This window comes from Mchenga conophoros, linkage group LG3 (assembly GCF_057382185.1).
Source record: "Mchenga conophoros isolate Kocher_MC1m ecotype Shallow Benthic linkage group LG3, M_conophoros_male_GT1.1, whole genome shotgun sequence".
Lineage (NCBI taxonomy): Eukaryota > Metazoa > Chordata > Actinopteri > Cichliformes > Cichlidae > Mchenga > Mchenga conophoros.
The window spans coordinates 24,184,115-24,196,972 of NC_140528.1; the positions used below are offsets into that span (position 1 = coordinate 24,184,115).

A 12,858-nucleotide genomic window follows, 5' to 3' on the forward strand; every position below is an offset into this window, starting at 1 on the left:
GATGTTTGAAAGTCTTTCCAGGTGAGTTTGATCCAGGAGGGTCTGAAGCCAGAGTCAGACAGAGACTGTGCAGAGACTGTAGAAGGACAGAGCAGCAGCAGAGCAGTCCAGATACACTGATGATCCTCTGTCAGATCCAGAGGGACACACAGGGATGATGCTGGACTCTACATTGTGTCTGACAGTGGAGCTGTTCTCAGAGCAGTTCACTCTGCAGCACTGACAGTCATCTGCACTTCTTCTCATTCCTCTGTCAGTCACTGCTGGATGAAGCTCTCCTCTCCACCTCCCAGTAACATGGCCCAGTCAGAGCGTCTCTACACACAAGCTGCTGCTGCTTCAACCTCTCTGGATCATCAGGACACAGCTCCTCCTCTCTCAGCACACACACCGTCCTGTTTACCATCACCACCTCCACCTGCAGAGAGAAGAAGGAAGAGCAGAGGAGATAAACGAGTGTTTCCAGAGACTCTTCATCAGCTGTCAGTCAGTGATGCAGCACATCCAGTATAAAGAGCAGCAGGGACTTCAGTGCTGGGACTGTACTAGGACTCATTGTTGCTTCACTTTTTCTAATCTTTGGATTTTTATTGAAGTTGATGAAAATGTTTTTCCCTCCTAGTTTGAGTTTGGACTTTCATTCATTAGAAGAACCTTGGTGTGTCCACTCTGAGCTCTGTAGGAACCCCAACAACAAGCCCAACAATCCAGATGGACGGTTCCAGCTGTTAACTGGAGGAATTCCATCCAAACATCTGCTCTCACTAAATTCTTCCTCACCTACAGACTGTGTTCTTCACTGCTTTAAACTTGGAAATGAATGCAGTCATTGGTCTGCGTGCTGCTTTGTTCAGAGAGCTGATTGGCTGTTGAAAGCGTTTGATCAGAGCGTGTCAGCCGTTACCATGGTGACCATAAAGGTCAGAAACAGGAAGTGTTTGTGTCCAATCCTGAAGCCTGTCACATTCTCCTCTCACAGCTTCACTGAGAAGCTGCAGCTTTACAGGAAACACTGGATCTTTGCTTCATACTGACTGTGTTTAGTACAATACTGCTGACAGCACCACCCACTCACTCCATCACTCTACTGACCTCAGAGTCTCCAGTCTGTAGTCTGGACTCTGCTGAAGATCAGACAGCTGCTTCACATCTGGATCCTTCAGGTTGTTCCAGCTCAGGTCCAGCTCTCTCAGATGGGAGGGGTTGGACTTCAGTGCTGCTGCCAGATAATCACAGCTGATCTTTGACAAACCACAGCTCCTCAATCTGTATAAAGAATGAAAGATGTACGTTTATTAGACAAAGTGTGAGCTTGAAATCATTCAGTGTTTCATCATCTGTTCAGAGCTGAAGAAGGTTCAGAATGTAGAAGTTTAGAAAATGGAAACTCCAAACAGCTGAAGCCAACAGGAAGCAGCTTCAAACAGGAAACTGTGCAGAGTTTCAGACTATATGTCCTGATGCAGCCAGTTGGATTTTGGAGATTTGAATCTTTGTTCTGTGACTAAGTCCTTGAATCATTTCTTCCAGTTGGTCCAACAAGACAGACTAAGTGTTGGACATGTGTTGTGGCTCCATTAGGGGAGCTTCTAAATGTGATGTGATGGCCCCTCTGGGTCTGTCAGGTCACAGCACTGAAGAGAGCTCAAACTGGGCACACAGTTGTTCCAGTCTGGACCAAAGACTCTATACTGGGACTGAGGGACTGCTTTGACTGCACCCACTGGGACTTTTTAAAGGCTCATGTTCTCACTTAGATCATCGATTTCTACTTACATTTCTTTCTGGGAAAAATGGGGATTACTTTGGAAACAGGAAGTATTTTCCCCAATAAGCAGCCCTGGATTAGTAAATCACTCCAACATGTTCTCAGGCAGAAGAAGCTGTCTTGTTATGAGGGAGAGAAGAAAAAGATTGAGGCACAGAAACTTGTTGAAAGAGAGATAAAGCAGCTAAAATCAGGTGTAAAAGTAAAGCAGAGGATGAGCTGAATAAAGGACACTCAAGGCTGGCTTGGAAAGGAATGAAGTCCATGGTGGGGATGCAGAACAAGGAGCAAAGATGAATGTGATGCTGAATCAGCAGAAGACTTGGACTCATTGGATTCCAGCTTTGATATCATTGATTTCAATGAAGAGCTTTGTGATTGTAGCAAAGGGCTGGTAGCTCTGAGAGTCCCACTGATGAGGTGTTTGTGTGGAAATCTCTTAGTGGGACCAAAGAGAGAAAAAGCCCTGGTCCTGATGCTGTGGGAGGGAAATGATTGAAGTGTGCTGTGAGGAACTGACTGGGAGATTTTCACACATTTTCCAGTCCTCCTTGGAACAACAGGAAGTTCCCAGCATATGGAAACAAAGGTTAAGTGTCCTATGGCACTCAGTGATGATGGTGCTGTGGCCCCACCACCTCCACCTCTTTGTAAAGGAACTAACTGTAATCTGAAGCTTCAAATGGAACTAAGACTTCCTCCACTAGGTGGCAGTGTCTGATGAGAAAGTGTTAGTGGAGCTGGCCTGGAGTCAGAAACAGGAAGATGCAGGATTTGGGCTGAAATGGGGAAAAGTGGTTCGCACTAGTGCCTTAAAGCAAGAAGGTTGTAGGTTGAAGCTTGTTGGCCTTTCTGTGGAGGTTGGATGTTCTCCCACAGTCCAATGAAATGCTGCTTAGGTTCATTGGTGCTTCTAAATTGGCTGTAGGTGTGGATGTGAGAGAGTGCTTCTCTGTCTCTCTCTGTTGGCCCTGTGATGGACTGCTCACCTGTGCAGGTGGACCACGCCTCTTGCCCTATGACAGCTAGGGCACAGGCTGCAGCCCTGTGAGCCTAAGCTGAATAAACAGTTAGCAAAAATGATCCATAGATGGCCTGAAATCCCCCAGTTAGCAGTTTGGTAGATAGCTATGACATGCTAATCCCATCCAGCAGCTGTATTCTACCTGTAAGCTGATCCCTGCTGAGCCAAAGCACTTTTTCATATACAAATTACAACCTTTAATAGAAACCTATTGGTCAGCATCTTGTTAGCCTGCTGTTAGCTTGATTCCACAGAAAACTGAGAGAAACTAACAGAGTTGATAAAGAATAAAGAGAAATGTGCTGATTTAAAGCCTTTGAAGTGCTTCAGATGATCTCTGTCCACTTCTGTCCACTCATTCATTCATGTAAGCTTTCTAATGCAGCTTTGATCTTCACAGTCTGCTTCATGAAACTCATTCTAACCCTGAATGTCAGAGTGTTCCTCCTTCTCTTTCCCATCATTCATGCTGGCAGTGGAGGAGATTTGGATGTTGGACTGTGTTTTGGATGATGTGTGTATGTTTGTGTTGGACTGCTGTCTGTAAAGCAAACGCACATTTTGCTTTGGATTTCAGTGTCAGACAGACTTTAAGGTGGAATGAAGAGTTGGAGAGTTTCACAGTGAATTATCCAGTGGAGGATTTTTCTTCTTCTTTGAAGGTTTGAAATGTGAACATTGTTCTGCTGCAGTCAATGGACTAAACCAGAGAAGAAGAAAACAGACTTTACCATGAAGATCCTCAGTGTGGATCAGTATAATATCAGCCTGATGTCTGCAGTTTAGTGTCAGCACAACTTTCACATCATATTCATCTCAGCACAACTAAAACATGCTGACTGACCTCAGAGTTTCAAGTCCACATCCTGGACTCTCCAGGAAACCACACAGATGCTTCACTCCTGAATCCTGCAGCTCGTTCCAGCTCAGGTCCAGCTCTCTCAGATGGGAGGGGTTGGACTTCAGTGCTGCTGCCAGATAATCACAGCTGATCTCTGACAAACCACAGCCCCTCAATCTGTATAAAGAATGAAAGATGTAAGTTTATTAGACAAAGTGTGAGCTTGAAATCATTCAGTGTTTCATCATCTGTTCAGAGCTGAAGAAGGTTCAGAATGTAGAAGTTTAGAAAATGGAAACTCCAAACAGCTGACAGAGTTCATACGCCTTTGTCAGGGTCAAATTCAAGCAAGACCATGTGAAAATTAAAACACATCATCCTAGGTGAACTTAAACACCTTTGTTCCCCTTTTGTTAAGACATAGAAAAGTACACCACACAAAAATACTGCAAAAGGAAACGGTCGCCTTATATACATAGTGTATAAACTCAAAATGCACATTTCACTTCAAATTAAGATTAAGGCTTTGAACAGATCACATAGTTCAGTTCAACATATAAGACTTTAAGAATGCACAAGCATCTACTTAAAATCTATTTAATTTATCATCCATGATATTATTTTGTACAATTCCAATGTATTTTGTTCATCTCCCTTAAATAAACAGGCAGTCTTAAAGTATGAAATATTCATATACAAACACATATAAATGTGTGTACTGTCTCAGTGGCTGATAGTACCCCACAGGCCTCAGTGTGAGCTTGAAGACATTTATAATGTTTAAGTAGTTTAATGTGCAGGTGCTGACGATAAACACATTTTGAATGAAAGCCGGGGAACTTTGGTAGCACAGAAACAAGTGGCTATTCTTTGTGACTATATGGATCACTCACAATACCATTATTTCACACAAAGGCACCAAATTAATACTCAAAAAAGCTGCAGCAATACACACAAATATAAACAGTACTTGGTGACAACTTTGCTTTTAGCCTTTAACCCTTCTTGACTACTTTTGATGTGGCCTCTATATTTTACCTTTAAAAACAGTTTATCTTGCCAATCTGTTATTTTCTCATTTTGACCAACTGTATCAGCACAATTTATCTAAATTCAGACAAAATTTAAAATACAAGTAGAAAGTGATATTTTGACTGTAAAAACCACACACATGTTTAACGAATCATCTTCATAACTTGAAATGCAAATAGAGATTGTACATTTTTAAAAATACGCACACGTTTTGCAAACAACAAAGTTATATGGTACTATTTACCAAAAAATGCAGCCAAGGCTCAGACGTTTTTCATATAATCATTTCAAAGTATTTACAGAACAATCAGGTGTCAAACAATAGTTTGTGTCACTCTAACACATATGAGAACAGCACAGGGATAAACCTGCAGGTCTGACAGCAGGTGTGTCACTCAGCGTTTACACTGCAATCTGCCTTTGTTGGCTTTAAGGCAGCAACTGTGACGATCACTAGTAGAACTGACACACAAAACAAAACAACAGCTACACACTAAATACACAAGACAACAAACTAACTTGAGACCAAACACGGTAAACGTCACAAATCTCTCACGTATCAAAACTCTCTCTCTCTTTCGCTCACTTGCTCTCTCTTGCCGGTCACTCCTAAAACTTCCCCCTTTTGCTAAACAACCAAATGTCATGTTTCCATATCATTTTTGATTGGTCGACATGGTACATTTTCCCACCTATAGGGCTTTGGAGCGTGATGTCACGGGAGATGGGCCATGCCCCCTTCCGCCATGACAGTAGGCCAGCCAAAGGATACCATTTCAGCTATGGATCGTACGTGTTGTGTTGTCGGTTGCAACGTTAAATCACACGATCGTGAAGGCAAGAAGCTGGATAATGGGCTCTCTTTTCATCGTTTTCCGTCCTGGAGGCAACGTGAGGGATCCCATGTATCCGATATTACTAAACAAAGACGTCAGGCTTGGATTGCAGCGGTGAGACGAGCGGATATCGAGTTCTCTGCAATCCCCAGCTTTTTGTTGGTTTGCTCACGGCATTTTCTTTCCGGTGAGTTCTAAATTAATTCATATCACTCTTGAAAGGCTTTTAGTGTTATTTTCAACGTGCTGAGGTCATAGATAATGAGATAAAACATGCTAATGTGTGATGCTGCAGAACCACATCATGTCGACTGAGTAGCTTATGATTTGGCATTATTGCAGGCAAACCAGCATATGAAATGGATGTAACAAATCCAGACTGGGTACCAACACTGCACATGGGGCATGACGACATACCTGTATCAGACTCGGACCGGCACTCAAGGCGTACGCAACGGAAGCGAAAAAGAGCACCCATCGGAGGTAAACAACCCCCCCCCTCTAAAAACATACTAAATTGCTATCACTGTACACTAATCCGCACATAACTTCCAGATGAATCACACACCTGTCATTGGAATATTGGTGTACATTTACCTTATGTCTAATTTTATCTTACAGGCTTTCGTTATGCAGCTGCAGAGTCTGAAGGTGTGCCCCGTGCAGAAGTGATTGATGAAGATCTGACAGAAGACCAACAGCAAAATCACAATGTCATGGAGGCAGTGGACAGCAGTTGTGTTGGACAAGTGGAGGTTGAGGTAGCAGCTGCAAATGTGGATATACTGAAGAAATGTAAACCTTTTAAAATGATGACAGATTACAAACTCTCAGCTGTGTCTGTAATCAAACCTCTGTAACTTTGCTTCACTTCAGCAGCATCAGCTCATGTTCACATGTTGATTCATGGTTTGCTTCAGTTTTTGATGGACTGCAGAATATTTTGAAGGTTATCTGCTATAAAAAGCCAGAACAGGAAAATCTGCTTCATGTGTTTCTGTTTGATCCTCAGTGACTTTGACACAAAGGCCTCTGCTGTGATGATCACACCTCTGATCAAGTCTCACAGTGTCAGCTTTGTTTTTATACATATGGATATGTGCTGATAAATGATCAGAGTTATAATATTTCCCACTGTCTGTCCAAACCCTGGTGTGTAGGCCTACTTAGTATTGAGAAAAGCCCACTAAAAGAACGCCCACCAGACCAAAGCAATGGTTTTGACTTGGTCAGCATTAACCCCGCCCCCTGACTTTGATGGGTGAAGCTGACAAATAAAATGTATTTATGAACAGCGATGCAGGGCCAGGAGTAGCAACGTGAATTAAATAAATACATCATTAAATAATTCATTAAATGTGTCAGTAAAATAATTAAAATAGAAAACAAACCAACAAAATATGTAATTAACTAATTTGAATTGTACATAAATACATAATGAATTATTTTAAATGAAATTAACTGATAATTAATTATCAATATATTTTTTTTAATTAATTATATACATTTTTAATTAATCACTGAAATAAATAATTCATTAGTGATGTATTTATTTAATACAACCATAAAATTATTGCTAGTTTAATCAAAATAAATTTAAGACATCAATATTAAAGGTTAAATTATGATAATGAATACATGCAACTATAACTGATGACGTAAGAATTTGGATTTTTTAAGCTAAAGCGAAGGTGCTGACTCACTTGGCATGTTAGGCTACGTTCACTCTGCAGGTCTTAATGCTCAATTCCGATTCTTTGATCAAATCCGATTTTTTTATCTGCTCGTTCACACTACAAATAAAATGCGACAGCAAACGCGCTCTAGTGTGAACGCTCAAAGCGGCCCGCATGCGCAAAAGAAGATGTCACACACAACGTGCTCTGTTTAGACCCAGAGCAAACAATATTGTTTGACAGATGGCCCTTAATATAAAGACTTCGGACTTTACGTTTCCCAATTTTTGCTTTAAGTTATTTTGTTATTTACATAATAATGTAAATAACCTAATAATGATCCTTATTGCTGTTTTAGAGGAGCGGTGCTTCAAAGGATAGCTGCAGATTTCTGTCAGAATCTGCAGATTATACAGTACAAATAAAAAGTTCACGTTTCTCCAACGCTGTCTTCCCAACAGTTTCACTGACATCTACACGGGATGGCCAGGAAGCGTTTGCGATGTCTTATCGGGCGCTGATAATTGGCGTCTGTCTTGTGTTGGTGATGTAAAAGACGGATTTAATGCGACTTGACCGTTCAAACAGCAGTCGCTTTCTAAAACATCGGATATGTATCGGATTCAGTACCACATACGAAAGTGACCCAGGTCGGATTTGAAAATATCGGATTTACGCCGTTCACACTGTCATAGCATGATCGGATATGGGTCGCATAGGGTCAAAAAAAATCGGATTTGATGCGCTTTCGCCTGCAGTGTGAACGTAGCCTTACTCTCAAATCCTCCCTAATAACAAGAACATAATTACACTTTAGCCACAAGAGGCCAGCAGCATTAAGTCGCATGTATATAAAGGTACAATGATTATATTACAGTGATTTTGACAAAAACAAAACAGAGGTTCATGGCAGTGTGTTTTCCATAACATACCAACCAAATTAAATAATAAAAACTTTATAACTTACAGAGCTTTTTTAGAGGCTTTGACCACTGGCAGCAGCCTCAGAAGAGCCTCCTCTGAAGCAGAGTATTTATTCAGGTTAAACACATCCAGATCTTTTTCTGATGACAGTAAGATGAAGACCAGAGCTGACCACTGAGCAGGAGACAGTTTATCTGTGGAGAGACGTCCTGATCTCAGGGACTGTTGGATCTCCTCCACTAGAGAACGATCATTCAGTTCATTCAGACAGTGAAACAGATTGATGCTTTTCTCTGCAGACAGATTCTCACTGAGCTTCTTCTTGATGTACTGAACTGCTTCTTGATTGGTCTGTGAGCTACTTCCTGTTTGTGTCATCAGGCCTTGCAAACGAGTTTGATTAGTCTTCAGACCCAAGAGAAAACGAAGGAACAAGTCCAGGTGTCCATTTGGACTCTGTAAGGCCTTGTTCACAGCACTCTGGTGGAGAGATTGGAGTTTTGGTTTATCAAATAGTTTAGACCACATGGACGTTGTTTGTTGTTCTTCCAGCAGATTGAGTCCAGAGTTGATGAAGGTCAGGTGGACATGAAGAGCAGCCAGAAACTCCTGAACACTGAGATGAACAAAGCAGAACACCTTGTCCTGGTACAGTTGTTTCTCCTCTTTAAAGATCTGTGTGAACACTCCTGAGTACACTGAGGCTGCTCTGATATCGATGCCACACTCTGTCAGGTCTGGTTCATAGAAGATCAGGTTTCCTTTCTGCAGCTGATCAAAAGCCAGTTTTCCCAGTGACTCAATCATCTTCCTGCTCTCTGGACTCCAGTGTGGATCTGTCTCAGCTCCTCCATCATATTTGATCCTCTTGACTTTGGCCTGAACCACCAGGAAGTGGATGTACATCTCAGTCAGGGTGTTGGGCAGCTCTCCTCCCTCTCTGGTTTCCAGCACATCCTCCAGAACTGTAGCAGTGATCCAGCAGAAGACTGGGATGTGACACATGATGTGGAGGCTTCGAGCTTTCTTGATGTGGGAGATGATCCTGCTGGCCTGCTCCTCATCTCTGAATCTCTTCCTGAAGTACTCCTCCTTCTGTGGGTCAGTGAACCCTCTGACCTCTGTCACCATGTCGACACACTGAGGAGGGATCTGATTGGCTGCTGCAGGTCGTGTTGTTATCCAAAGGCGAGCAGAAGGGAGCAGGTTCCCTCTGATGAGGTTTGTCAGCAGCTCATCCAATGAGGTGGACTTTCTGGTTTCAGTCAGGATTTTAGTTTTGTTGAAGTCCAAATTAAGTCGACACTCATCCAGACCATCAAGTATGAACACAACCTGGAAGTCTTCAAGCCTGCAGATTCCTGATTCGTTAGTTTGATTAAAGAAGTGATGAACAAGTTCCACCAAGCTGAACTTTTCCTCTTTCAGCGCATTCAGCTCTCTGAAAGTGAATGGAAATATGAACTGGATGTCCTGGTTGGCTTTGTCTTCAGCCCAGTCCAGGCTGTATTTCTGTGTTAAGACTGTTTTCCCAATGCCAGCCACTCCCTTTGTCAGCACTGTTCTGATTGGTTCGTCTCTTCCAGGTGAGGCTTTAAAGATGTCTTCTTGTCTGATTGTTGTTTCTGGTCTGTCTGGTTTCCTGGATGCTGTTTCAATCTGTCTGACCTCATGTTCATCATTGACCTCTGCAGTCCCTCCCTCTGTGATGTAGAGCTCTGTGTAGATCTGATTCAGGAGGGTTGGGCTTCCTGCTTTAGCGATGCCCTCAAACACACACTGGAACTTCTTCTTCAGTTGGGCTTTAAGTTCACGTTTACAGAGTGGAGCAAATATTTCTGAAGGTAAGAAATTCAGAAACAAATATTATATAATAAATATCATAGCCTTTCAGTACCCTGAAAGGATGAATGTCTATTGGTCCATTTCTTGAGCTATTAGGAAAGATCAATATTCAGTCTTTAGAGAAATTCTCTTACTGCTCTGCAGATGGTCAGCCATCTCATGCTGCTTAAGTCTCCTCAAGAAGTGGAGTGTGATCTTCAGAAATGCTTCTCTGCAGCTCTTTCTTTCATCTTCATCCTCACCTTCAAACATCTCCTCATCCTCCATCTGGCTCTTTAAAGTTTCTGGGTGATCTGGACTCAGAAGCTTCTGGATCTTCTTCAGCTCGTTCTTCACAAACATGGTGATGTTTTCCTCCAGCCGCTGGAAAAGAAGACTATATGAATTACCCAGTGGTAAATGGACTGGTTCATATATAGCTCTCTTTGATACTCTGTGCACACAAAGCATTTATACAACATGCCTCATTCAACCAAGCACATTGTTCTATGCTTAAATACTTTCTTTCACACTCTGATGGATGCATCAGAGGGCAGCTTGGGTTTAGTACGTTACCCAGTACATTTGCCAGCCAGGGTTTGATTCACAAACCTTCTGACTAGTAGCTGACCTGCTCCCCTCCTGAGCTACAGTCACCCCAATCTGACTGAAATCATGGAGCCCAAACTCTGACTTATGTTGGACACACTGACAATCCTCTGGTCCACAAAGTGCAGCATAGAGGTGACTGAAAAGAACAAATGTAAACGTAGTACTACAAACCATAACCACAGAGTCCAGGTGTGTTTGATGTTGCTGTGCAGACTGACCAGTGGAAACCTCTGCTCTCTGCTGGTCCACTCTGTGGAGGAGTAATGTATAATTAGCTCATGTTATGTCTGTCCACACACAGACACAAGCTAAAGGTCCATGAAGTGATGTTTGGATGGGTTCAGTCAATCAGATGACTGTCATGGTGGAGCTTTGCTAGTCCTGCTGATCCCACTGAGAATTAACAACTCAGTTTCCAGATGTCTGTAGTTTTCTGCTCAGTTTCTTTAGTCCCAACAGCTCTTACCATCTCCTGCATAAAGCTTTCCCTCCATGCTCAGATGCCCTGGAACAAGGTGCTCTCTTTATATCAGTGACTGGTTTAAAGGGACAACTTGCAGTGCTCGCCAACCTTTGTGTCAGCAAAAGTAGTTCTAATGTTTCTTACATTTATTACATTTTTACATTTTTACACACACAAATCAATGAACGCAAAAACATGAACTTTCCAGATATTTTGTTTTACAATGTTACAAAACTCAGTTCACAACTACACAGTCTGATTTACAAGTACAAAATATTTATGACCACAGTTTGAGCCGATGTATGTCCCGAGTCTGTGGACTCAGTGGTTTTGTTTTGATTGTTATTGTCTTTTGTTACAATTTCATTCTGATTAAGATTTTCTAGTTCTGAGGTTTTGGTTTCTGTGTTCCCTCTGTACTGTGTTAGTATTGTGTCTCTGTGTTCACTTCCTGTTTTATTTTGACAGTGCCATGTCCTATGTTAGTGTGTCTACTTTTGCTTCCCCTTGTCTGGTTATGTCCAATGAATCCTGCTGTGTCTCCCTTTTCTCATTCCCTGATGGCTCTTTTGTGTATATGAGCCCTTTGTTTTCTCCTGCTTGTTGCTGGTTCGTCTGTGTTGTCTCCCCGTGTCTCCGTTTAAGGTTTCAGGTTAGTTTTGTAGTTTTTTCAGTAGAGGTTATCTTAGCTTCTGCACAGGCCATCTCCACTGCACTTCACCGTTTCAATACAGCTCACTCACTTCACAGCAGTGTCTGCATCTTGGGTCCTTTATTAAATTCAACATGGCTCGCCCCGCTAGCCGTGACATAAGATGTGAAAAAACAATATCCAAAAAACATGAGAGACAAACAGGAAATAGTTTTAAGGTGCAGGGCCAACAAACTGAGTCTAGCCATGAACTCAGAGTTGATTGAATTAGCATTTTGAATTGGCTGATCTGAGCAATCAAGTCTATGTTCACTTTGAGTTAAGATTATACGTGATTGATGGAAAAGAAAAAAGCCGTCATCAGCAACTGATTCTGATTTAGCAGGTTTTCAAATCTAAACTGTACCCATCCCTAGCTGGCTGTAGTTAAACCTTTACTTAAAAAGCATCCCTAGACCCAGCTGTCTTAGCTAATTATAGGCCAATCTCCAACCTGACAATCCTTGAAAGAGTAGTTGGGGGGCGACAATCAGAGGGGCAGTGTGATGATCTTAGGTTACGAACTACTGCAGTCAAGTCATTAAGGGAGACGGGATCAAACTGCTCTAAGACAGCTGAGCACACAGGAGAAAGACTCGGATCTGAGGCAGCAGTCGGCGAGACAAGAGCCCTAATAGATAGAAGCTTGTTGTTAAAAAATGCTAAAAAGAGTGACGCTGAAAAACTAGTTCATGCATTTATTACTTCCAGACTGGACGACTGTAATTCATTATTATCAGGAAGTCCTAAAAACTCAGTGAAAAGCCTTCAGCTGATCCAAAATGCTGCAGCAAGAGTCCTGACAGGGACTAGAAAGAGAGCAGATTTCTCCTGTTTTGGTTTCCCTTCATTGGCTGCTCCTCACATACAAGGTCTTAAATAATCAGGCCCCATCTTATCTTAATGCTGCACCACAACACCTGATCTCTGGTTTCCTGACCTCTTCAATCCCACTTTAATACTTGACTAAACTCATTTTCCTGTTTAGGTGTTGAGGCAAAGCCGCCCATCTAAAATGCAGGCAACAGCAAACGGAGCTATTTTTGATTCCCTTTGGGTTTTTTCTACTTTTGTGCTACAAAATGTTCAAGCTGATTAAATTCATTAGAATAAAAGTTCAGATAATTTTCTCATATTAATGTTGGAGGTAGAAATTCAGGTAACTTT

At 42.0% G+C, this 12,858-nt stretch overlaps 1 protein-coding gene across 2 annotated transcripts in view; it reads right to left on the reverse strand.

Moving 5' to 3' along the window:
- Positions 1-8,140: 8,140 nt before the first annotated feature.
- LOC146577772 (protein NLRC3-like) overlaps positions 8,141-12,858 on the reverse strand; it is a 121,912-nt gene continuing 117,194 nt past the window's right edge. The window contains exons 6-8 of one of the 2 annotated variants that reach the window (XM_085268253.1): positions 10,709-10,787; positions 10,081-10,309; positions 8,141-9,939 (exon numbers count right to left, since the gene is read on the reverse strand). In XM_085268253.1, the coding sequence (XP_085124379.1) occupies positions 8,141-9,939; positions 10,081-10,309; positions 10,709-10,787 (2,107 nt within the window). Of the gene's footprint in view, positions 9,970-10,080; positions 10,310-10,708; positions 10,788-12,858 lie in introns of those variants that run through there. The other variant, XM_085268254.1, reaches the window with a different exon arrangement.